Source organism: Tursiops truncatus, chromosome 7, assembly GCF_011762595.2.
Source record: "Tursiops truncatus isolate mTurTru1 chromosome 7, mTurTru1.mat.Y, whole genome shotgun sequence".
Taxonomy (NCBI): Eukaryota; Metazoa; Chordata; class Mammalia; order Artiodactyla; family Delphinidae; genus Tursiops; species Tursiops truncatus.
This window is the reverse complement of record NC_047040.1, coordinates 61,398,586-61,425,289: the sequence shown is the minus strand read 5'-3', so window position 1 is coordinate 61,425,289 and position 26,704 is coordinate 61,398,586. Positions and strand designations below refer to the sequence as shown.

General features: G+C 40.2%; 2 protein-coding genes across 12 annotated transcripts in view; both read left to right on the top strand.

The window, feature by feature from the left end:
• SP5 (Sp5 transcription factor) overlaps positions 1 to 12,627 on the top strand; it is a 36,074-nt gene extending 23,447 nt beyond the window's left edge. For both annotated transcript variants that reach the window (XR_002173953.3, XM_073807593.1), the window contains one exon: positions 12,316 to 12,627. The gene's annotated coding sequence lies outside the window, so the exon portion shown is untranslated. The remainder of the gene's footprint in view (positions 1 to 12,315) is intronic.
• A 1,747-nt stretch (positions 12,628 to 14,374) lies between these two features.
• The window catches only part of ERICH2 (glutamate rich 2), a 30,465-nt gene continuing 18,135 nt past the window's right edge, over positions 14,375 to 26,704 (top strand). For 3 of the 10 annotated variants that reach the window (XM_073807588.1, XM_073807589.1, XM_033860028.2), the window contains exons 1-3: positions 25,224 to 25,254; positions 25,456 to 25,504; positions 25,733 to 25,769. In XM_073807588.1, the coding sequence (XP_073663689.1) occupies positions 25,741 to 25,769 (29 nt within the window). In that variant the 5' untranslated portion in view covers positions 25,224 to 25,254; positions 25,456 to 25,504; positions 25,733 to 25,740. Of the gene's footprint in view, positions 14,682 to 25,221; positions 25,255 to 25,455; positions 25,505 to 25,732; positions 25,770 to 26,704 lie in introns of those variants that run through there. The other 7 variants (XM_073807590.1, XM_033860025.2, XM_033860030.2 and 4 more) reach the window with 6 other exon arrangements.

Here is a 26,704-nt window from a genome sequence, read left to right as displayed (position 1 = left end):
CTTAAAAAAAACAAGAATTAATTATCATGTCTCATGGTTTCTGTTGGTCAGGAATTCAACGGGGGTTAACCAAACAGTGCTTGTTTAAGGTCTCTCATTGTAATAATCCCAGTTTTAGCACTGAAAGTCTTGTGTCCTGGGAAGCCCCTCCCAAGGATGCGAAAAGTTCTGGGTTTCAGTGATGGGTGAAGAATTGAGGAGTTGGGGTAGTACAACACCCGTACAGTGGCCAAAAATATAAGGACTGAAAGCAGGGCTGTTTTTAGCGTCAAATGGATACAGCATGAACTATCTGTCCAGTCGTTACCATCACTCACTGATTTTTCGCCTCACCACTGATGTTGGCAACCACGATTTGCAGTTCACAATAATGGGTCACCCATTGTTGCCTCACTTCCAGTGATGTGAGTTAGGTGTGCAACATAAGTGTGTGTGATCATGGCGTTAACAGTCCAAGTCTGACCTGGCCTATGAATTAACTGTTGTGCTTTGAATTAAGATTATAGAGGCCACCTTGAATAATCAGGATAGATCCCCACCCCGAAATTGGGTTCGGATGTTGATACTGATGCACACACCAAGAGGCTATGGAAAGATTGAATATTTACACCACTGAGGTCCCTGAGAAGGGCAGGGCAGGCCTCTCAAGCAGGTCCAGAATGCCTTGAGAGAGCTGAGGTAGGAGACATACTGGCTTGGGGTTTTTATTGTGGTGAGGGGATGGGGGGGTGAGGGTTCCCAGTACGAGCAGGGACTTGTGTGCCTTGAATCTCCGCCAGCACCAAAGGAGAGAGCGCTCAGGCTTTCTTAGCAGCTTGCCCAGACGTAGGGCTGTCGGGGAGATGAAGGGATAAGGTCTAAAGCTCTTGGCTGTCAAACATCAAAATGGAGCCACTCTCCTATTGCAGAGATAGTGCTAGGTTAATTTTTTTTTTTGCGGTACGTGGGCCTCTCACTGTTGCGGCCTCTCCCGTTGCGGAGCACAGGCTCTGGACATGCAGGCTCAGCGGCCATGGCTCACGGGCCCAGCCGCTGCACGGCATGTGGGATCTTCCCGGACCGGGGCACGAACCCGTGTCCCCTGCATCGGCAGGCGGACTCGCAACCAGTGCGCCACCAGGGAAGCCCTAGGTTAATTTCTTTGTTGTTGTTAGTTTCTGCTTTATTACAAAGTGAATCAGTTATACATATACATATGTTCCCATATCTCTTCCCTCTTGCGTCTCCCTCCCTCCCACCCTCCCTTATCTCACCCCTCTAGGTGGTCACAAAACACCGAGCTGATCTCCCTGTGCTATGTGGCTGCTCCCCATTAGCTATCTACCTTACGTTTGGTAGTGTATATATGTCCATGCCACTCTCTCACTTTGTCACAGCTTACCCTTCCCCCTCCCCATATCCTCAAGTCCATTCTCTAGTAGGTCTGTGTCTTTATTCCTAGGTTAATTTTTAATGTGAATATTGTGACAATGTTTTCTGAAAGTTCAGATCATGAAGATGGGAACTACTGTGATATCACAGGCATGACCCAGATATCACTGAAACAGGAGCCTAAATGGATTGGGTTTTTTTGTTTGTTTTTGCTTTTTGCTTTTTAAATTTTGCCCATTCCGTGCAGCCTTTGGGATCCTTGTTCCTGACTAGGGGTGGAACCTGGGCCGCTGTGGTGGAAGTGCCCCTGTGGAGTCTTAACACTGGACGACCAGGAAAGTCCCAGACTGGGGTGTTTTAATGATAGAAGGAAGGACACATACAGCTGGATTAGGGAGGAAAAGAGCCGAACCTGAGCGTGCTGTACAATATGCAGAAAATAGTTTTGTATTGGACATGGCAGAGGAGGAGACTGTGAAGACACATACGGAGAATGAATTTCACAAGTCTGGGATTAGACAGGGAAATACCTCTAAATTAATCAAACGGTTTTGTGGTCTCCCAAAGAAACACCACTGTTCAGTTGAAAATAGTGAGCACAGAATTAATTTGGGCTAACCACACGACCAACACGCATGATTGTATCACTCCCTTTGTGGCGCTGTGGAACTGAGTAGAGTACCATATGCTGATTCACAGGTTGGAACTAAAAATGTCCTGTGGGGAAATTTGAGAACAGGTACATCGGCCTCTGTATTAAGTTGCTAGGGCTGCCACAGCAATGTAGTGCAAACCAGGTGGTTTAAAACAAACAAGCAAAAAATTAATCCTTACAGTTCTGGAGACTAGAAGTCCAAAATCAAGCTGTTAGCAGGGCCATGCTACCTCTGAGGTTCTAGGGAAGAATCTGTTTTGAGCCTCTCTCCTAGTTTCTGGCGGCTCTGGCACTCCTTGGGACTCCTTGGCTTCTAGGTTCATCACTCCAGTTTCTGCCCCCATCTCCCCGTGGCCATCTTCCCTGTGTGTGTGTGTGTGTGTGTGTGTGTGTGTGTGCGTGTGTAAATTTCCTTCTTACAAGAACACCAGTCATATTGGATTGAGGGCCCACCTTATTCCAGTATGACCTCCTTTTAACTTGACCCTATTTCCAAATAAGGTCACATTCACAGGTTCCAGGTGGACATGACTTCTGGGGGGACACTGTTCAATCCAGTACAGCCCCTTATGGTGCAGAACTCATTCTGTCAAATCTTACCTATGATCATGCTTTCTACAATATATAGAAATGAGTCAAATAACAGCAACAAAAAAATGTGTACCCACTCTTAGGTATTTTAATTTGAAAATGGAGTTTCAAATCATTTTCTTGATTTTTATGAAGATTTTAATAAAACTGTAGAAAACACAAAATATTGTTGATATCTTGTCCAAATAAAAGCTAGAGTTTATCTGTCTGCAGATTCAGCAGAGAGTGCAAATGTAAATCTTGGCAAGTTCTATTCAGTCTATAAACTTCTATAATATGGACTTGATAATAGCAGAGCTGCAAGTCAAAAAAAATTTACATTTGACTGTATTCAGTTTTACCACTACATAAAAGGAAAAATGGATGTCTTAAAGGGGGTAGGCAGTTCATAGAAATATTACTGGAAAAGAAAATAGAAAGATTAAGAATAACCTACTATAGGACTTCCCCGGTGATGCAGTGGTTAAGAATCTGCCTGCCAATGCAGGGGACACAGGTTCGAGCCCTAGTCTGGGAAGATACCACATGGCACAGAGCAGCTAAGCCCATGTGCCGCAACTACTGGAGCCCGCGCGCCTAGAGCCCGTGCTCCACAAGAGAAGCCCCCGCAATGAGAAGCCCGCGCACCGCAACGAAGAGTAGCCCCCACTCACCACAACTAGAGAAAAGCCAGTGCACAGCAACGAAGGCCCAACATAGCCAAAAATAAATAAATAAATAAATAAATTTATAAAAATAAATAAACAAATAAAAATAAAAAAATAAAATAACCTACTACATCATGAAACAGAAGAAAACATGTCATTGTTATTTTTTATTAAATACAGATAATATCTGTTTAATTAGTACTTTGTATTTATATTCTCCTTTTAAAATATGTTTATAGATCTTAAGAATATACAATAACATAGCCTACAAAATTTAAATATCCAATATAGAATATTTTTAAAAGATAAAATAAGTTGCTATATCAAAGGAGAACTATTAAAATATTGTTATATTTTTCTACATATATTTGTTTAATTATTCCTACTATTAATCACTTCTAATTGTCATTGCTAACTATCTTGTTATTGTTTATTTAAATAATAGCATTTATATTTATGTGCATATATTGATCTCTAACATTCTGTTTTTGAGAATAATTTAATTAAAATTTCAAATAAAAATTAGAAACAACTCCATTCATTTAATTAGACATCATAATTAGATTTTTCTATTTGTTTAACAAAATTGAAATTATAGCCAGCTAGAAAAAAAAAAATTTGAATCTAGCAACCATTATTTTAATAGGAGGTAGACAATATTTAACACTTTAGAAGATGAGGATTAACTGTAATTGAAATAAATACTTCATGATATGATTTAATAAAATAGGTACTAACTACATTATTTAATAATATACACCCAATCTGGAGGAAATCACATAAAAGTTTTATCTGTAGCTTTTATCTAATGCATCTACTAAAAATTAGTAGTCCCAGAAATCATTCCAGTTACACTGTAAAGAATCAGTGTTATTAACTTACACTGATTTGCTGTTCAAATTCTTTCTAGCTAATGGCATGGCCCTAAGGATGAATACTAAGAATAGCTAAAAAGATTTGCCAATACTAAATACATCTTAAAAGCCATTTTTAGCATTCAGTATTTTTCACCAATCCTCTTTGTTCTCCTGAACTCCCCCCAAGAATGCTCTAGGATCTTGACAATAGTCCCAGGGGTGGAGGAGACTAGGTCTTTCAACAAAACCTGTCATCACTTCCACCACTCCACTCAATGATATATTACACTGAAAACATATCAGTGTGGGCCAAAATACCCTATTTCTAATGCTGGTTTCCCTTTAACTGAAATATACTTAGAACAGAGGAAGACAGACAATCCAACATGTTTATGACAACTTGCTCCATCATGAAAAATAACTGCCCTTTGGCTTGGCCCAGGAGGCATGTACAGCATGGGGGCCACCTCTGAGGTTTAAGGTGGTTGAGAGGTATGCCTTTATTTTGTAAAGTGAGAGGAGAAGCAGAAACTTTTTAGGAAAGAGTCCAGACAGATGTTGAGCATCCAGGAGCCCATTCCCTTAACTATTCTCTTCTTGAAAGCAACCACAGTTTGAAGACCACTGGTGCAGGAGAGGGAGAGCAGATGGACATGTGGCATGTGGCATGATGGTAGGGCAGCATTGACCACCCCCTTGTGGTTAACCATAATGAATTTAAAGTGAAACTAGTCATGTGTTTTCCATTAGCCACAGTCGGCTGAGCTGATACAGAGAGGAAGAAGGTAGAGAACTGGATTTAACCAGGGATGTGGATTTAACCAAGCATGTAGTTTTGAGAATTTAAAGATATGATACAGGCAGACAATGAACAACAGAAAGGAAAAAAAAACAGAAAGAAAGACAAAAATAAAAAGACTGTTCAAGAAAGAAAATGTAATCACAATGCACTACTAGATTCTGTAGCAGTACATTCTTCAATAGACTTCAGCTCCTGCCTCATCATACTCTCTAAGACCAGTCTGTCTACCCCCATTCTCTTTGTTGTGGATTTAGACGTTTTCTATTTTTATATGATCTTTATAAAGGTGTTGGCAGGAAGAGGTGATAAATATGTGTGTAGTTTGTCATCTTGAGCAAAACGTTCTCAAATCACATTTTAAAAGATCACTCCGGCTCTTGGAGAATGGATTTGGTGGAGGAGATAAGAGTAGTTATAGTGACCTTAGGAGAATGTTGCAGTAATTCAAGTAAGGGGTGCTGGTAGTTTGGTCTAAAGTGGTAGAAGTAGACATAGAGAAAAGCACATGGTGTGGAGAATTATTCAGGATGACATGACTTAACTCAGTTATGGACTAGAAATGGGAAATAAAAAAGAGGTATTTGGGGCTTCCCTGGTGGCGCAGTGGTTGACAGTCCGCCTGCCCATGCAGGGGACACGGGTTTGTGCCCTGGTCCAGGAAGATCCCACATGCCACGGAGCAGCTGGGCCCGTAAGCCATGGCCGCTGAGCCTGCGCGTCCGGAGCCTGTGCTCCGCAACGGGAGAGGACACAATAGTGAGAGGCCCCCGTACCGCAAAAAAAAAAAAAAGAGTTATTTGTCCAGGCTTCTTGCTGATGGTTATACTCACTAAGATAGTAAACACTGAAGTAGGACAACATTTCTGGAGGAAGATCATTACTATATTTTTAGAGCTAATGAGCTTGAAGTATTATTGTTATATCCAAGTGAAGAGGTTAAGGATGAACATGCTATACACGTTCAGAGGTAAGGTCTGGAAGGACACATATATTAGCGAGTTGTTGATGGTGTTATCCATGGGTAATGAGCCAGATGAATGTATGAGCTCTGTTAGGAAATGAATACAGAGTAAGATTGTAATGCACAGTAAGAAGGGGGTTGTAGTATAGTGTAAAAAAAAACCCACACATTCCTCTCATCCTGGTTTGCATGACTCTTTACAACATGATTTTGCATCCTATGAAGAGGTAGACTTTATTTCTCCAGATCTCTTAAAGCTGGACCAGCGTTGTGACTTGCTTGGACCAACAGAAAACAGGGAAAGTAATGTTGGGGGACTCAGACCCTAGATATCAAGATGCCTTCAGCTTCCACTCTTGCCCTTGAGCCTGCCACGTTAAGAAGCCTAGATGAGCCTTCTTAAGCATAAGTGACAATGAGAGGGAGGTTCAGCCAGCAGCCGTCGCTAACCACCGCGCATGTTCATAAGTTCATGTTCGATCAGCCAGGCCTCAATTTGCTATTAGATGACTTTTGCTGCCTGAGTGACCACAGGCAAGAGCAGCAGAACCCCTCAGCCAAGCCAGACCCAATTTGCTGACCCACAGAATCATGAACAAATAAAATATCTGCTAGGTTTACGCCACAAAATTTTGAGGTTATGCAGCAATAGATCACTCACTGATGCAGGAGCCCAGGAGAGAGTCAAGAAATTCTAATATTTAAATTTCAGGTAGAGAAACAAAACCTGGCCCAAAGAAAAAAAAGTGGTAGCTAGAGAGATAGGATGAAAATCAGGAAGGTATAGTGTCACAGCAACAAGGAATAGACCCACAGAAACCAAGAGGTGTTTTGTGAATAAGGGAGTATTAACAGTGTCAAATATGGCTGAAAGGTCAAATAAGATGAAATGAAAAATTCCTGATGGATTTAATGACAGGGATGTCATGGTGACTCTGACATTTAGGGCAGAGGGAAAATTAATAAGTTCAGGTTTAGACAGAGTTTGAGATGCCTATGGGATATTTAAGTGCATCTGTCCAGCACATAGTTAGATTATATGAGCCTGAAGCCCAGTGGAAAGTTTTTGTTTGTTTTTTATTTAAAGTAGCCTTTGAGTTGATTCTTTTTTTTTTTTTTTTTTTTTTGGCTGCGTTGGGTGTTCCTTGCTGCGCGCAGACTTTCTCTAGTTGCAGCGAGCAGGGGCTACTCTTCGTTGCGGTGCGTGGGCTTCTCATGTGGTGGCTTCTCTTGTTGCGGAGCACGGGTTCTAGGCGCAAGGGCTTCAGTAGCTGTGGCATGCAGGCTCAGTAGTTGTGGCTCGGAGGCTCTAGAGCTCAGGCTCAGTAGTTGTGGTGCACACGGGCTTAGTTGCTCCTCAGCATGTGGGATCTTCCTGGACCAGGGTTCGAACCCATGTCCCCTGCATTGGCAGGCGGATTCTTAACCAATGTGCCACCAGGGAAGCCCCCAGTGGAAAGTTTAAGGCTAGTCAGCACGTAGGTGATAGAACCATTAGTGTGGCTGAATCCCCAGGGAGATGATGTGGCGTGGGATCTTGGGGCGCACCAAGGTTTTTAGAGGGTCCACACTGGCAGGAAACACTACAAAGAAGCCCATGAATTAGGAGAACTGAGAGAAAGATGTGTATGAAAGCTAAAAGATTAGAGTTTCAGAAAGTAGTGAGAAGTAACTGTGTCAAATGCAGCCTCTGTTCCAGTAAGGCAGGAACCAGAAGGTCCCCGCCCATTGAAGCTGGCACTGTTTACCAGAGCAGTTTCGGCAATGCTGGGCAGTGACTGAAAATTAGAAGATGGACGCCGATGGGTAAGGAGACTCGCACGGAGAGGAGAGGGAAATAGGGAACTTCCAAGGGCCAAGTGTCTTGGTTTTTATTTATTTTAGTTTGTTTTAAGGCTATTTGACTTAAGCTTGTTTATTAATTGAGAGGAAAGAAGTAGTTAAAAAAAAAAGAGGGTTACACTCTAACGGGATATTTTTTCCAACATGCACTTTTCCAGCTTTCATGAACAATTCTTCTACTTGTACTTAGTTTTTACAATATCACCCTTCCTCTTATAAATAGTTGGTTAAAATTCCCAGATTTGTTTGCTTTTTCCATTAGAATTTTAGGTTAGCTGACTCCTGATTGAGTTGGGGAGAGACAGGGCATTTTTCTCACTTGGAGCTATCTTCCAAATCACAAAGGAAGTATCTAGTATTCTAAGAATTCCCAAATGACGCTAAGAAAAGAAGTGAAATTTCCTAGTAAAACAAATTTGAGAAAGGCTATACATTTGAAATCTCCCTCTGAGAGACTGACAAAGTATATTAGACTGACAAAGTCTTCCTCTGAGACTCCCTACATTAAGGAAAACAAAAATAAAAACAAACCAAAAAAACAAAAATCCCCACCCTGGTAAACAAACTGTTTTCCTGGAGAATACTTTTTTCTCTGGTTGTTATTAACACATCGAAAGAATTTCCCCTTAACACCAGTTAGGAAACCCTGCCACAGCAAATTGGTTCTATCTAAATTCTGTGGATTCCTGTAAGGTTTTTACAGTAGAGCGGGACTTCATCTTACCTCTAGATTTAGGGACTCATGTTACCTCAGGGACTTGGAGCCCTCTGTAGACTACCCACAGTGAAGAAGAGTGGTGTCACCACCAACTGCCTTGGGGACCTTTCTGTAACAGCAGGGTAGGGTGTGGAATTAACAAAAGATTGGACTGAGGATAAAGATGGTCAAGGACAGGTCAGCAAGAGACAATGTCGTTAATTAAGGCTAATGAAGTTTCCCACTCTGTGAAAGGATTGGTCATTTATTACAAACCTTCCCAGAAGGATGTGAGTTGAAGACAGGATCAAAGTGCCTCCTTATATGTCTGGAGGAAACAATCAACTAAACTACAATCACCTTAAATTAAGACACACAATTGGAGGTGATAACATATTTCGAAGTTCTGATGGAATAAAGAAGAATCAGGAGGGACTTCCCTGCTGGTCGAGTTGTTAGTACTCCGTGTTTCTCCGTGTTTCCACTGCAGCGGGCACGGGTTCCATCCCTGGTCTGGGAACTAAGATTCCGCATGCCTCGCTGCGTGGCTAAACTGAAAAAAAAAAAAAAAGATGAAGAAGAATCAGGACATAATGCCCATGGAAATGGGGTGATCCACCTTATGGGTTGAAAGAGGGAAATCTGTGGAGCACAAATTTGTCAGTGTGGCCACGTGCTGTCTTCAGCATGACTCAGAGAAGAGCAGAGAACAGTGGGGTTCAGGTTGGTTCCACTGTGAACTCTGATGGGGTCTAGCCTGAACTGGTGGCCAACCTTCCCCTTCCCATCTTATTGAAGTGATTAAGTACAACTAACCTTTAAAAAAGAAAAAGATTGCTATTTCACATATATCCTAATATTTAAATTCATCCACACATCAAGAATTGGAAGACAATTATCATTTACACAAGACTTAAAATAACAACGTTTTGGCTCCAGGCTCCCTCTACTGTCTCTGCAATAATTAACAAACATTTTATGGTACTCTCCTGACTAGATTCCAACATTTATGAAAGTCAAAGCAAACATAATCTTGTACAATAATAAAGGATATCCTTAGTATCCTTAGTATGGTAATCAGGAAGTTAACTATTTGGAGAAAGCGGAAAAATTATAAACTAGTTAATGAAATATTTATATAGACAGAACCATATGAAGTTGGTTGACCATTTTTCATTCACAAATGGCAATTTCATAGGGTTCAACCTTATATATGAACATTTAGTCGTCAAAGAATAGTAGTAGGGTGTGTGTGTGTGTGTGTGTGTGTGTGTGTGTGTGTGTGTGTGTTTGGGGGGGATTATTACCTTTAATAACCTCTACTATGAAATTCCCTAAATGCATTGGTTAACTTACATGATGTTTCTTGGCCAAAATTAACTACAAAATATGTTAAATCTAGTGTCTTATAAGAATGTATATGTTATAACTTGGGTTTAGAAAAAAGAAGTCTGCCTTTAGGTTAAAAAGTGTAAAGATACAAAATGTTTCACACAGGAAGGTAAATGAAAGAAATGTAGAAAAGCCTTATGTTTACAAGAGGAAAGCTGGAAATAGTTAACATTTTAACTGTGAGAGGAGGAAGCAGGGCAATTTACATATACTTCAAACGATCTCACACTATTGAGAAAACCTGCAAATCCTGCAAAGAATTAGAGGGAAAAGCCAAAGTCAATACACTTCAAATACCCTTGATGTTTCACAGACACTAACGAGAAAGCATCTTCTGGGTAAGTTCACACTTTGCACAAAATAAATATTAATTCTGTTGTTGGTAATTTTCCAAAAAGTTAATATTTTACAGTTCAGAATTTTATTCCTTAAGTTTGCCTTTGAAGCTGGAAAATTGCTTTTTGAAGTTATGTTTTCATAATCCTAGGAATTCAGTCCAAGAATGAAAGATGCCATTAAAGATTTATTTACAAAGATGTCATCAAAACCTTTTTTTTTTTTTTTTTTTTTTTTTTGCGGTACATGGGCCTCTGACTGTTGTGGCCTCTCCCGTTGCGGAGCACAGGCTCTGGCCCAGCTGCTCCGCGGCATGTGGGATCTTCCCGGACCGGGGCACGAACCCGTGTCCCCTGCAACGGCAGGCGGACTCTCAACCACTGTGCCACCAGGGAAGCCCCAAAACCTTATTTTTATAGTTACTGTTCACCACTTAAATCTTATGTCTAGCGTAGTGTCTAATATAAAATAAGCACTCAATAAATATTCTTGAAAGAAGGAAATACCGGAGAGGAGTCAGAAATTTCCGAATTGGAGACTGGTTGAATAAATTATGGATAAATTGTGGTTTATACATACTATATAATGTATAGCCACTAAAAATGTTTTTGAAAACTTATTAAAGACATTGGGGACGTATTAAGACATTGGAGAGAATGTTAAGCAAAGAGGGATGCTAACAACGTGTACGCTATCTAATACAAGTTTTATAAAGTAAATATACACATGCACACAAAAAGACTAGAAGGAAAAATAAAATTATTGACTAAGGTGGTTTTTATTGTTTTCTTTGTTTCTCTTCATCTTGCAAGCTGTCATGAGCATGTACTACTTTTATAATCAGAAAAACACTAAATGTTAAACATTTTTTATGATGCTCTGCTAACAATTAGGTCTGTGATAAAAAAAAATTAACCATTGGGCTTCCCTGGTGGCGCAGTGGTTGAGAGTCTGCCTGCCGATGCAGGGGACACGGGTTCGTGCCCCGGTCTGGGAAGATCCCACATGCCGCGGAACAGCTAGGCCCGTGAGCCATGACCACTGAGCCTGCGCGTCCGGAGCCTGTGCCCCGCAAAGGGAGAGGCCACAACAGTGAGAGGCCCGTGTACCGCAAAAACAAAAAAACAAAACAAAACAAAAAAATTAACCATTAAAAATTGTGAGTTTAAGATAGTTGTCGTGGGGTGATTCAACATTTTTATAAGTGTGTTTGGCTTTTCCCCTTCACTTTGTTAGAATAAACTCTCACTAGATACATACTTTTGTAATTTATTCAGCGGCCTGAATGCACCAGCCAGAGCTAAGTTGTGCTCTACGTTTGAGTATAACACCAAAAATAACTTCTGTACAAAAGTTACAGAGGTAGGTAAATTCTTTCTTTTTTTAAGCTTGCCATCCTTTTATTCACTATAAAATACACCACTTATGTCCACATTGCTTAGTCCTCTGCCTACAGGTGTAAAGCTCCAAAGCATCCAAAGGTCTAGGGCCCCAGAAGTGGCCAAAGTCACTCAGTGTTTGAGGAACAGTGACATAGAAGCCCACAACTGATAGAAATTATACACCAGTGGTGACATTAACCACAGAATATTGAGGGGCAGGGACATCTCCCCTTCTCTCATAATTTTTTTTTAATCTTCCAGTTTTATTGAGATATAACTGACATACAGCACTGTATAAGTTTAAGGTGTACAGCATAATGATTTGACTTACATACATCATGAAATGATTACCACAATAAGTTAGTGAACATCATCTCATGTATATACAAAATTTTTAAAAAACAAAAGAATAATGTTTTTTCATCAGAGAGAAATAAAATAACCAACATGAGTTTAAATAGGCCCTGGGCCAGGCACTTTACCTAATGATGTTTAATCCTGACAGCTACCCTGGATGCAGAGACTTTTATTCACATATATAATATTATAGTAAAAGTAATCATAATAGCTAAGCATTATTGATCAATTGTCATGTGCCAGGCTCTGTGTCAGGGGCTTATTTTCTCTCAGTTCATGTTCTGAGCAAGTAGTCTTATCATCCCCACTTTGCACTTGAAGACCCTGGCCCAAAATGGAAACCATATCTCTTTAACCACTTCTCCATGTGGAGAAAATATTTTTATTCTCCAAGGTCATTAAACCATTTTTGTCCCTTCTTTCAGGAACAATAAATAAATAATGAGGGCTTCCCTGGTGGCGCAGTGGTTAAGAATTCGCCTTCCAATGCAGGGGACACGGGTTCGAGCCCTGGTCCAGGAAGATCCCACATGCCGCGGAGCAACTAAGCCCGTGCACCACAACTACTGAGCCTGTGCTCTAGAGCCATGCTCCGCAACAAGAGAAGCCACCGCAATGAGAAGCCCGCATACCACAACGAAGAGTAGACCCTGCTCACCGCAACTAGAGAAAGCCCACGCACAGCAACGAAGACCCAATACAGCCAAAAATAAATAAATAAATAAATAAATAATGAAATCACTACATTCTACAAATGGGCTTGAGCTCTTCTGTTGCAGGAAAGAGGGGTGAAGAGGAAGTTTAATCAGTTAGATTTGGGGTTTCTTACATTTCCTTGGAGCAGGACAATGGGAATTGTCAGACATTACCCATTTATCAACAGTAAGCAAATTCATCAAAACGAATGTTTTAAAAGGTATTGATCAAGAAATATAATGAATTTTCCTTGGCCTTTACTGAACAAAAAGTCTTCAGTCAAACTTAAGATATAAGGGTGTTCCTATAACAGAGGAGGTAGTAGTTTGCTATGTCCTTATCAGGCTAGGGATGTATTTGTCAAGGATTTCACTGAGCGCTCTAAAAAAACATCTATGCTGAAACTTCCATTCTGGCTTTTTCCCTTTGCCTCTTTCCTACCATCCAGGGCTCCAAGGAGATTTAGAGTGAATGGGAACAGATGATTAAGAGAATTTTTTTTTAATTTATTTATTTTTGGCTGCGTTGGGTCTTCGCTGCTGCGCTCAGGCTTTCTCTAGTTGCCGCAAGAGGGGGCTACTCTTTGTTGCGGTGCACGGGCCTCTCATTGCGGTGGCTTCTCTTGTTGCGGAGCTCCGGCTGTAGGTGCGCGGGCTCAGCAGTTTTGGCGCAGGGTCCCAGTTGCTCCGTTGCCGGACCAGGGATCAAACCCGTGTCCCCTGCCCTGGCAGGCAGATTCTTTAACCACTGTGCCACCAGGGAAATCCCAGGAGAATTTTAAAATAACAGAATCTCCGTATACCCTTGGTTCCTGAAATGGTCCACCTGGTTCCATTTTATTAAAATATAATTATAAAATTCACCATTTTTTAAGCATCTCTATATGTCAGAACTTTATATACTTTATGTCATTTGAATCTGACAACCATCTACCAAAGTTCATATTCCCAGAGGGCACCTAAGAGGTTAAAGAGCGATTATACTTCATATAGCTATTTAGTGAAATTCGCATCCAGATTTGATTCCAGAAAGTGGGCTTCCTTCAAAGCACGGTGCCTAGCAACAAATCGACCCTGGTGACTCCCTGCATCCAAAGTGGAGAAAACCAATTCCTTTCTAGAAGCCAAGCTTGAGGGACAATTAGAATTTTCTAATAGAAATGCTCTCCACCCTCTTCTGTGACCAAACCACTTATTTAAGCAGTAAAACCTTCCATTGGCCAATGTCAATTTCATATCCCCCGCTAGTGGGAGGGGAGGGTCCCTGGTTCTAATCATTTGAATCTGATCTGTGGGGAAACACGTCCAGAGCCCTCCAGGAAACCCATAATCTTTTCAGAGCGACCTAAGGTTGGGGGAACAAGTCCTGCAGGGTTCATCCACATCCACGGACAACCCTCTCTCCCAACTCAAGACATCTTTTACTCCATTGGTTAGGTTTAAAACACCAACGAATCCGCCCTGCCTTTTCCCGTCTCCCCGCCATGAATAAGATCAGGTATGGACAACGAAATTCCAATCCCCCTCCATTCTGCCCTTTTCAGAGTAACTGGTGCACATGCGGACTCTCAAGTGAGTGTGTCCGACGGTGCATGCAGTCAATTCTCTGCACGGTAGGAATCCAACCGCCGACCTCTACTGGCCACGGGTCACTGGGGGCGTACCTTCCTAGACTCCCGGATCATGCTCCGCCCCCGCCCTGCCCCGCCCCTCAGCCCTGCCCCGCCCCCTCAACCCTACCCCAGGCTCGCCCCGCCCCTTCCCCCTCGCCCCTACGCAGCTTCCTAGTCTCCCGGCGCGCGCAGTCTCGTCTCCATGGCGACGCGGCGTCTATGGCTCCTAGCTCCCAACACCAAGCCGACCAGGAGCTGGGCTAGCTTTCTGTGTCAACCCTTCAAAGCTGGTCGGCGTGAGAGGGCCACAGGCGAGTAACAGGCGCTTATTCGACCACGGTCGCCCTCATCATCCCGGAGAGCGGCCTGACCCAGTCGTCACCTCGGACTCCCCCAAGCCCGGCGCCTGAGCTCGCAAACTTCTCTGCCTACTCCAGGTTCAGGCTCTGGCGCCCCAACGCAGCCGAGGCAGCGCGCGAGGAGGTAGGTTCCGCGCGGCCGGAGGTGCAGCTCGTAATTGGCTTCCTCCTCTGGCTACAGTCGGGCACTGAGAAAGGGATATTTGTGTCTGGGTGGGTGTGATAACTGGGCAGTTTTGACAGACGTGTCTACACCACCATTCTCTGAGCTGCCGAGTCGCACGCGCCAACTCCTCCACCCCCCCCCCCCAAAAAAACAATGAAAATAGCCACGTTCTTCCATCCAAGGGCTTCCGGCTACTTCCCTCTGTCCGCAGGCACCACCACCCCCTTTTCTTTTCTTACTTTTTTTTTTGAAACTTCTTAATGGCCAATAGGAGCGAGCACTCAGCTGGCTGTAGTTAACACGTCATTACTCCCTAGTCGACTTGCCATAAAAAATTTCTGTGGAATTTGAACAAATCACTTAACCTCCCCGGGCCTTGTTTTTATCTTCTGTAAAATGAGGGGCTTGGACAGCGGATCACTTCTAAGGTCTAGTCTCAGCCTTCTGTGAGATAACGAAATTGACTTGAGATTTCTAAAATCAAGATCCTGGGGTCTTTTGACTACTCAAACTACTCTACACAGTGCCCCTATAGCATTTTAGTTAACACATAGCATCACTATAAATTTATCGTCTGACTTCCCAGAGGGCATAGGTGAATTGGAGGAATCTGTTATGACCCCCAAGAGACCCTGGAAGTTGCTTTTTAAAAATAAATCTGAAAAAGACACTGAAAATGTCTTTTGATTTGTTTTATTCTCCTAAAAACCAAGTACAATGATCACCAAGTCCACCTTGTTAAATTTTTTTTTTCTAGTTGAAGTTTTGTTTTTTTAAATCTCAGGAAAACAATAGCACACTGCTCTTTAAGTGTTAAGCGTTTACCCAAGCTGAATCCAACACCTTTTGTAGGATTCCACTGCACCACTCCAGAATTCCAGAGCTTCCTACCTCACCACCACACGCATTCAGCACCACCATTTGAGCTCAGTCTTCAATGTTTTCTCCCCCTTCATTGCCCAAGCCAGGCCCAATTATGCACTTAGAACGGACTTCCTTAGTCAGAGTTCAGCTTCCGCACTGTCCTTGCTAGGCTGTAGGTAATAATAACAATAGTAATAGGAAGAGTTGGAGTGATTATCATTGTAGTAGGAGATAGGTGCTACTGTTATTTATTATTAGCTATTTATATTAACCCTCACAGTAACTCTGTAAGGCAGGTAGTATTGAAACCACTAGGTGGCGTTTGGGGGGGCACCAAGGAGCTCTGGTGCTTTGTCTCCATGAAGAAAGAATTTAGCGAGAGGCAAAGTGATAGATAAGAAGTGATTTATTAGAACAGGACGCCCGTGAGGCTTACAGGAGGGCAGGCGAGAGGGTGCTGTGCCCAGAACTAAGTGAGCTACAGTTTTGTAATCAAAGGAAAAGTGGGGAAGGGGGAGCCCCTCTTCTTCCTCATTCTTGAGTAGACATTATGCTTCCATCATCAGTTCCTCCTCCATGTTGGGCGGGGGGGTTTTCTTATCCCTGCATGGTCAAACTGAGACTCCCATGGTGCAATGGAAATGAGCAAAAAGGTGGTAACATATACTAAAATATGGTAAATCATCTCAAGTTTCAGTATAATGTCACCTTTTCCTTATATGTTTGTTTTTTATGCACGCAGAAGAGTGTGTCCTAAGAATCATTAACTTACTGAGGTCACTGGGCAGGATGTGGGTCTCATTCCACTATTGTTTTATTGTCTTGGGGCTTGTCTCAGGCTTCTGTCGCATGGTTTTGTTGTTAAGCAAACCTGCCTTCTTGAGTGATCATTAACTTACAGGGGTCTCGCATACTTTTTTCTTTACTTGCAGTCCCCTGGGGGATTAACTATTTAATCACTCTGTCCCTATTTAATCACTCTGTCCCTATCAGTATTTTTATTCTCATTTTACACTTTAGGAAAGTGAATCATAGAGGGATTAAGGAACTTGCTCAAGATCACACAGTTTGCTGGGATTTGAACATAGGCAGTCAGACTCCAGAGTCTGAGCTCCTTGCACTATATTCTGCTGTAAAGGAAATATATAAAATTTACAGATAGTATTTTTAATTATGAATGTAACTGATAGATGATCACTGAAACCATTTTATACACATTTGAGACTATACAATGAAATATTGCCCTCTGCCTGTCCTATTATGTTTCCCCACTAAGCTCCTCTAGGATGGAGGGTGGTGCTTAATCATCTCTGTCTCTCCTCACCACAGTTTCAGGGCCTGAGCATGTAGCTGCCTACTTATTAAATCATTCTTTGCCTATTAGAATAAAAAGTAGCTTATAAAAACAAATAGCACAAAAGGATAAAATAATTGCACATGTGGGATGAAACAATATATCTTTCAGTGTTATAAGAGAAACCTAAAATGAGAGTTTTGTGAAATCTGAATTTTAAATATTGGTAACTCATTTTATAAATCAGTTTTCTGAAGCTTTATAGAATCCAAATAAAACCTATTTGGCCCTATTGGGTGCTGGTTAGTGAACACTTACCTGAAGAGTGGGGATATGAGATGTTTTACATTCTTTTTTTGGTACCAAGTCTTTATAATCTGGTGTGCATATCTCAAATTGAACTAATCATGTTTCAAGTGCTCAATTGCCACACATGGCGTGTGGCTACCATGTTGGACAGCAAAACTCTAGTTTAATGTGTACTTTTCCCTTTGCTTTCTTGTTGCCTTCCTTCCTGTTCCATTCATTTAACAGATATTTATTGAGCACCAGTTTGTGTGACATGGAGTGGATTAGGTACTAGAGTTTTTTGTTTTTTTTTTAATGGCTTGAATTTATCTGTTCTTTGTAGCCAAAAAAAACTAGCTGAACTAACTAACCCCTCTTCCCTGGGGTTTTGGTTTTTGAGAGAGGCAATTTTTCCTTAAAAGCTAGAACCCTATCACATAAAACTTAAGAATTGCTGGGAGCCATGTTTTGCATTACTTATGGAAAATCTGTCTGCAATGAGAGAGAAGAATGAGACCCAGGTGGGGAGAAGCGGAGGTGAACAAGGGAAAGCCCCCACCTAAGCCCTGTCCCCACCTAAGCCCCACCCTCTCCTTGAACACAGCTGTAGCCACTGTGTCCTGACTTCCACGCAGCTTGGGTATTCAACTCATGGATTCTATGAGCCAGGGCATCCCGTTTTGTGCCTGAGCTACCTTGAGCATGGTTTCTGTAACTTGCAACCAAGAGTCCAGGCTCACACAGCTAAGAAGCTAAGAAGCAAGACCTTTCTTTTAGAAAGGAGTCCATGATGACCCCCCACCCTGCTGTGACCTGAACCCCAAAGTACATTTTTATTTACATAATATACAGAATTTTTCAAACATGTAATCACATAATTATACCTTTTCAAATCATTTTGTCATGTACATTTTTATACTTATCTAATATCTAAATACACTCATCTTCTGATTAATACTACCTATCTTTCTATGTAAGTCTTTCAGTACTTTTTTTCTTAAAATAAATCTATATCTGCTTTTCCATAGCTCTTTTCTTAGAATTATCCTCCCCAATTCTATGGGCCTTTTTAAAAAATTATATGAGCATTCTAAAGCCAATTAAATTACTTTATATCATTCCAATAGTTTTATTCAATCAGTGAATATCTGAGTACCTTTAAAGTGGTGTAGCACCCACACTCATGGGTAACAGCCAGTTTCTGCTCTCCAGAAACTTCTGGCCTGGTGGTGCATTCATTCCACCTCTCTGTGCAAGGAAATGCACATATTGTATATGTGCATTTCCTTAACGGATTCTTTTCCTCTACCAGGATTCTATGCTTGGCCTTTTCTTCTTCTACATAGGTCATGCCATCCATCCCCACTTTCTCACAGTTATCCCATACATCGTCTTTTCTCTTGAGTTCTAACTCTCTTTTCAATACGAACACTTGATTTCAGTTGACCTCCAGGCACCTTCAACTCAGAATTTCTGAAAACAAACTCATTATCCCCCAGAGTGTGCTCCTCTTCTGGTCCTTATCCTGGTCATCCAAGCTGGAAACATCAAACTCTTTTGTTCTCCCTTCTATGTCCACTGAGTCTCAGTTTCACCTCTCTTTTTGTTCCAAGTGTACCTTCCTGGCTTTGTGCATCATCATTTTTCCCTAGACTAGAGTTTGACAGACTTTTTCTGTAAAGGGCCAAATAATAAGTATTTTAGGCTTTGCAGGTCATACAGTCTTTGTCGAAACTTTTCAAGTCTGCCACTGTAGCTTGAAAGTTCCCATGACAATGTACAAACAAATGAGCATGCCTGTGTTCCCATAAGTTTCATTTATAAGGGTAGGCAGAGAGTCATATTTGGCCCATAGGTGATAGTTTGCCAACCCCTGCTCTGGGCTGTTGTAATAGCCTCTTAACTGGTCTCTCCAACTCCCATTCTCTCTCGGGTTTACCCTCCACAGAATTTCTTTTCTAAGATAGATCTAATCATATGATTGTTATTCAGAGCCTGGTTTGCTCTCCATTGCCTACTGGTTAAAATATTTAGCACATGACAATAACTTTTAAAATTTGATCCCACATACAAGAAGCAGGTAAAGGAAAAGAATCTATCAAGGAGATGCACATAAGCAATATGTAGACAGATAACTACAGAGTGGTGGAATGACTTACCACCAGGAGAGGCTACATCCTCTGCCATTCTCTAACACATGGCAGGAGTACTCTTCCCATCTACTGACTTGATCTTGACTTGGTTAAATAAATGCCACCTTCACTGTGAAGCCTGACTCATTGTTGCCGCATTGCAGGTAGAACTGATCACTTCTCACTCTGTGCTCCCATGGTCTATGTTAATTCTAGTGTTGTAGCTCTTATTACGTGACAGCAGGTATGTTAGCTTCTTTTGGTTTCAAGGAGTAGGAGCTGTATTCGTCAAGGTCTCTTGGTTTCAGATGACAAAACTCCAGCTTGTTTTGGCAAAAAGAGAAATCAGTTGGCCCATGGTAAAGACAGAGGTTGATCTGGAAACAGGAACTCAAATACCATCAGGAATGTGTCTGTGTCTGTCTGTCTCTGCCCCCCACACACACTCCACCCCTCCTCCGTCCCTGTCCTTCTCTCTACCTCATCTCTTCATCTCTCATATCTGATTCTCTTGTATATTCTGCTTCACTCAGGCCACTTTCTTCCTGAAACCTAGAACCGTAGCAGTTGAAAGCTCTACTCTCATATTCTCTTACCTTTGTGACAGTTCCACTTGGAAAAGCCTCAGAAAAAGGTGTGGTGAACTTAGCTTGGATCACAGGCTCAATCCTTGGTTCAGTCATTGTGTTAGCTTATGAATTACCATGATGGGTCTGTGCTAGGACAGCACTGCTCTTGTGTTCAAGGGGGATGGATCTGTCAACCACATAAGGGGGGATGAGCTATAGGCAGACAATACCTTATTCTAGGGATATTTGTAGAAATTACAATACGTGGCGGGATATAGCAAACCCAGAGAATAGGCCTCAGAACTGGATTCTGGAACTTGAAGGTTGTTCAGGGATAGTTCTGTTGACTGGACTCTCTCCCTCTATCTTTCCAATTCTGCCTCCAATGCCTTCTGACTCTCCTTGGGTATCTTCAGTCCATGAGCTCAAAAAAGAGGGATTTGAGGGACTTCCCTGGTGGCGCAGTGGTTGAGAGTCCGCCTGCCGATGCAGGGGACAGGGGTTCGTGCCCCGGTCCTGGAAGATCCCACATGCCGTGGAGCGGCTAGGCCCATGAGCCATGGCCACTGAGCCTGCGCGTCCAGAGCCTGTGCTCTGCAATGGGAGAGGCCACAACAGTGAGAGGCCCGCGTACCGGGAAAAAAAAAAAAAAAAAAAGAAGGGATTTGACTGATCCTGTTTGGGCAGTATGGAAAATTACATTGGAGCCCCTAGAGGGAAGCATTTAGTATATTACTTTGAAGCTTGGTCTGTTCCATATATATAGGAAGTTAGTACTTTGTTTCCCCTGTAAAATTCTGAGCTTCTCTTGTATCCCCAGAGCTTATCACAGACATATCTGATACATACTAGGTGCTCATCAAACGTTTGTTTTAAATAGACATTGAATACTACATGAAAGTTAGGAGTTACCTAACTGTGTTGTTCCTATTACCACCCGGATTGTTGAAAGACATCAGGAGAGTCTGCCCATGTTCCAAAAGGCAGAGGGTGTATTTGGTAGAGAGTCGAAGTGCTGATTAAATGAATATTGTGATGTTAACATTAACCATAATCAGTAGTTATGAATCTACAAGGTGTGCACTTACATACTGTTCTTTCTGGAAACCATGACTCCAATTTGAACAGGTACCACTGGGTGGAGAAGAGAATTGAAGTAGCACAAGGCCAACGTAACAGCTCACATGCCTGTAAGAGGTGGATAAACAAAGAGGTGGATACAAACGATATTGCAAATTTTACATCGTATTTTTTAAATAGATAATACATTTATTTTATTTGAAGTTCAAGAGGTACAATGGATGTAAAGTAAAAAAACTCCCTCCCACCCCAGTCCTGCAGCTATCTCTATTTCCTCCCCAGTCAACCAATATTATCAGTTTCTTTTATGAAAACATTTCCTTTCAGAGAGATTTTTTTGCTATTAATACTCATTTGAAAAATACATAGTTGTGCAATGGCCATACCTATTTCTGACCAATTATCAGTCTCTGCTTTAACTGTACCTGTGTTCTCAATTACTCTCCTTTTTCCCTGGAGTCAGTGATCTTTCTAAGCAAGTATCATTACTTTAGGGCTTATGTGATTAATTAATTAATTAAAGGTCCTTAGAGCTAGTTTGCTTGTCTCAATTGCAGTAAAGCCTCCTTTTTGTTTCCCTAAGCAATCTTAATCAGCCCCATAGGGCAACGTCCCAGTTTTTCGTTTGGATAAAACATCAAGTTGTTTCTACCATGTCCCTCCTATGTGCCGGGCACTGTGCTAAACTCTTTACCCAGATCATCCTATTTAATGCTTATAATGATCCAATGAAGTTGGTACCATTGTGATCCCTGATTTACAGACAGAGGGACTGAGGCCTACAGAAATTAACTTACCCAAGCTTACATGGGAAGTGGCAGAACTGGGATGTGAACCCAGTGTCTTTACTCAAGAGCACAGCTCTTTTCTTTTTTTTTTAAATTGAAATATAGTTGATTTACAATGTTGTTTTAGTTTCTGGTGTACAGCAAAGTGATTCAAATATATATATGTGTATATATATGTATATGCACATACATACATATATGTATTCTTTTTCATATTCTTTTCCATTATGGCTTATTACAAGTTATTGAATGTAGTTCCCTATGCTCTAGAGTAGGATCTTATTGTTTTTCTATTTTATATATAGTAGTTTGTATCTGCTAATCCCAAACTCCTAATTTATTACTTTTCCTACTTTCCCCTTTGATAACCATAAATTTGTTTTCTGTATCTGTGAGTCTGTTTCTGTTTTGTAAATGAGTTCATTTATATCATGTTTTTAGATTCCACATATAAGTGATATCATATGATGTTTGTCTTTCTCTGACTGACTTAGTATGATTATCTCTAGGTCCATCCATGTTGCTTCAAATGGCATTATTTCATTCTTTTTTATGGCTGAGTAATAGTATCCCATCATATATATATGATGGAATATTATATATTTATGTTATATATATATTATATGTAAATATACATATATATATTATATATATACACCACATCTTTTTTATCCACTCATCTGTTTATGGACATTTAGGCTGTTTCCATGTCTTGGTTGTTGTAAATAGTGCTTCTATGAACATTGAGGTGCATGTACCTTTTTTGAATTAGAGTTTTCTCAGGGTATATGCCCAGGAGTGGGATTAGCTGGATCATATGGTAGTTCTATTTATAGTTTTTTTAAGGAACCTCCATACTGTTCTCCATAGTGCCTGCACCAACTTACATTCCCACCAACAGTGTAGGAGAGTTCCCTTTTCTCCACACCCTCTCCAGCATTTATTATTTGTAGACTTTTTCCATGATAGCCATTCTGACCAGTGTGAGGTGATACCTCATTGTGGTTTTGATTTGCATTTCTCTAATAATTAGTGATGCTGAGCATCTTTTCATGTGCCCGTTGGCCATCTGTATGTCTTCTTTGGAGAAATGTCTATTTAGGTCTTCTGCCTATTTTTGGATTGGGTTGTTTATTTGTTTTTGTTTTGGGGCCATGCCTCACAGATTGGGGGATCTTAGTTCCCCATCCAGGGATTGAACCAGGCCCTCGGCAGTGAGAGTGCAGAGTCCTAACCACTGGACTACCAGGGAATTCCCAGGTTGTTTGGTTTTTTTAAATATTGAGTTGTACAAGCTGTCGTATATTTTGGAAATTAATCCCTTGTTGGTTGCATTGTTTGCAAATATTTTCTCCCATTCTGTAGGTTGTCTTTTTGTTTTGTTTATGATTTCCTTCGCTGTGCAAAAGCTTTTAAGTTTGATTAGGTCCCATTTGTTTATTTTTGCTTTTATTTCTTTTGCCTTGGGAGACTGACCTTAGAAAACACTGCTATGACTTATGTCCGAGAATATTTTGCCTATGTTCTCTTTCAGGAGTTTTTGGTGTCATGTCTTAAATTTAGGTCTTTAAACCAGTTTGAGTTTCTTTTTGTATATGGTGTGAGGAAGTGTTCTAGTGTCATTGATTTACATGCAGCTCTCCAGCTTTCCCAACACCACTTGCTGAAGAGACTGTCTTTTCTCCATAATATATTCTTGCCTTCTTTGTCGTAGATTAATTTACCTTAGGTGTGTGGGTTTATTTCTGAAGAGCCCCAGCTCTTGAGTATTACTCCGTACTGCCTCCCAAAGAATTCAATTTTATGAAAGGAGATTATGAAAGGAGGTAGGTAATGATAAAGCTAGGTAATGATAAAGCTAGACCTAGCAGAGACTGGGTTTCCATCAAGGGCTGGGATCTGCTCATCCTAGGTTTTTCTTTACTAGGTAAAAATGGGAGGAGAATTTTATGCACTGATGTTTCATCCAGGTAAAGGGTAGAATGTAGCAATCCATAAAGACCCTAGAGCTAGAACGGAAAGGAAATCTCTAAATATAAAGGGGAGACCCAGACATACGGGTACCCACAGAATGTGGGCATCTGTGGTATGTAAGTACCTCTCAGGAGAGGCCATCTTAGATTTCTTCTGTTAAGATCTTATTTGGTTCATTATTGCATTGTTTGGGCTTCTGAGCTCCACTGCTGTAGAGAATCAGGAGTAAAATCTTTTATTTATCCTAGAGTTTGGTCTTCTACAACTGTTTTTCCCAAAAAGATGCCTTGTTTTTCTGATGGACTTTAGCTCTCTGTGAGCTTCTCAGAGGGATAATCAAATTAATACATATATAATGTCTGGCTTGATCAGGGTTCCCCAGAAAACAAAGCCTAAGGCAAAAGTTTGTGCACTACTGCTTTATTCCAGAGTGCAAATCAGTGTGAGGGAGACACATTTAAAAAGAGAAAAACTTAATGCAAATAAATGAAGCTTCTCTTTTATTGTCTACAGTTTTGGTCCTGAATTTTATATTCCAGAAATCCCTAGGTATTACTACTTATAATTTTTAAAGCCTGGCTTGTGATATGGGGACAAGTGTTAGGGGAGGAGAGGCAAGTGAATTATTGCTTATGAAAAATTTAAGTGTGGCATCTCTCATACATTAAAAAAAAACCCTTAAAAATTGATTTTTCTCTTTACAATTAGAATGAAATTTATCCAGGTATATAAAGGGCTAAGTTATAGGAAAATAAGTCTATATAGACTAACTTTAAAAAGGGACACATTCAAAGAGAAAACATTGTAAGTATTAATAAACTCATAAGGGAACTTATAAGATAAGAATTATATTTTTAAATGCATCTTTGGAGAAAAATGTTAATTTCTAAATGCATTTGTTGAAATAGTATTTTATTAAAAATACTATCTTGAAATATCATGGAAAAACTTCTAGTTCTGGCTAATATATACTCTGTAAAGGTGTTTTTAATAACACGGATAAACTGGAATGTGGCAGGTAGTTTGGTTTATGTGTTGTTTTACTTTGTTAAAGTGGGAGGGAAAAGCAGTGTTGTAAACATACGCCACACTGAACTTATGGTTTCTGGGGGTCAGCTCAGTAGGAAAGGGGCACCTCAACCTGCTGTATTGTATTTGGATCCAGATCTAGGGTCCAAGTTACATAAACCCAAAAAGGTAACAGAGAATTAGAGGCTAATTTAATACATCACTTTTCTAACATGCAAAATTTTTTCCAGTAGCTCTTTTTACGTAAACTCCAAGGTGAACGGGGAAAAGGGGAAGCATTAATTTCTCTAGGCTTTTTTAAAATCTCATTTCATAAACCAGAAGAATGATGTTTTTCACTTAGGATGAAAGTAATGATACTAAAAACAAAATCAAAATACATGCTTACTACCCTGCTGACAGACCGAGTTCTGCATTCTATTTTATTTATATTCTAAATTTATACAAGTGTTTAAAGAAGTAAATATTTTGGTTTCTTGCAGGAATCATCTAGACAAGACAGAAGCTATAAAGGTAATAGTATATAAAATAGAACGCTTTAGTTCTATTTTACCATCAGTTTATATAGTTTTGGAACAATTGGCTTTAGTATAAAATTACATTTTAGCCTAGATAATAGAAATGTTCATATAAAGGTTATGAATAAATTATTTCAAATACCTCAAACTAAAATAATACTGATAATGCTAGTTTTTATTTCTGCTTCTCTTTTAGGCACCAAAATAAGGACAGAATGGCCAATTGCTAGTGTTTGATCCAAAGGGTAAATGATTTATTACTTAAAAAGAATATGTTTGACCACCCTTTTGTCCTAAATATTAAGAAGATAGTCTACAGGAATAGTTGAGTGTGGTTGAAAGACTTAGCAATTAAATCCTTTATTATACTGTCTGTCACTCAAACAATGCCTAAATATTTGCCAATCAGGAATTTCTATTAAGCACATCACTACTGATAAAATACTGGGTTGATTTTTTTTCTTTTCTTTCAGAAAAAGTGATGATTGAACCAAATGGAGCAATGTCAGAGTAAGAAGATGTCTCTGGTTGTGCATCTGATCTATCACATGCCTTTTAAGCAATTAGAACTAGATAATGCAATCATTTGTCACCCAATTAAATTTGAAAGTCCAGAAATGCATGGATTAGCACTTAGCTTTTGCTTCAGTCAAAGCAATTGTTACTTAGATAAGAGGACATTTAAAATGAAAACTGAATTTTGATAAAAATGTAGGGGTATAGATAATATTCAAACCTACTTTTTAAATGCTTAAACAGCAAGTATTCTGTATTTTACTTATATAACTTTCATCGCTCATTCCTGTTTCACTTTGATACTTGCTCTCTTCTTTGAGAATATCATTTTAAAGGAATACTTACCTTAAAATCAAACAGATTCTTTGTTTACTATGAGAAGAACCATTACTACTAAATTAGGAAAATAATCACCCTATCTAGTTGAAGAGATTGATATTAAAAAAAGAATCATAGTCCAGTTTCAATTTGGTAGCTAAATATTAAGTACCTGCTTTGTTCAAGGCACTGATTCTGATAATTCATCAGAGCCCTTCCTGATATGATCATCTCCTCTCCCCTTAAAAAAAATTCAATTATTTATTCCATGAAAAATTACACTTTGAAAGTTGATTGTAAAACACATTCATGGGGATCAATTATTGATAAATTGGCAGGTGCCATTCTAGTGGGATTCTATTCAAATTGATACTATTTTGAATTATTCTGAATATTATTGGCTGGGAAAAATTATACCTTATGCAACATATATTTCAATTTTCATACTGTCAAAGCTAAAAATTAAAATTAGGGTCCACCTTGACTTTTGTTGTAAATTATATATTAAAGATGTATTTTTATACTAAAGAGAAGGTAATGTATTACAGATCAATGACAGACTCTGTGCTTATTTCAGATTAAATGTTATAGACAACCAGAAAATACTAAAT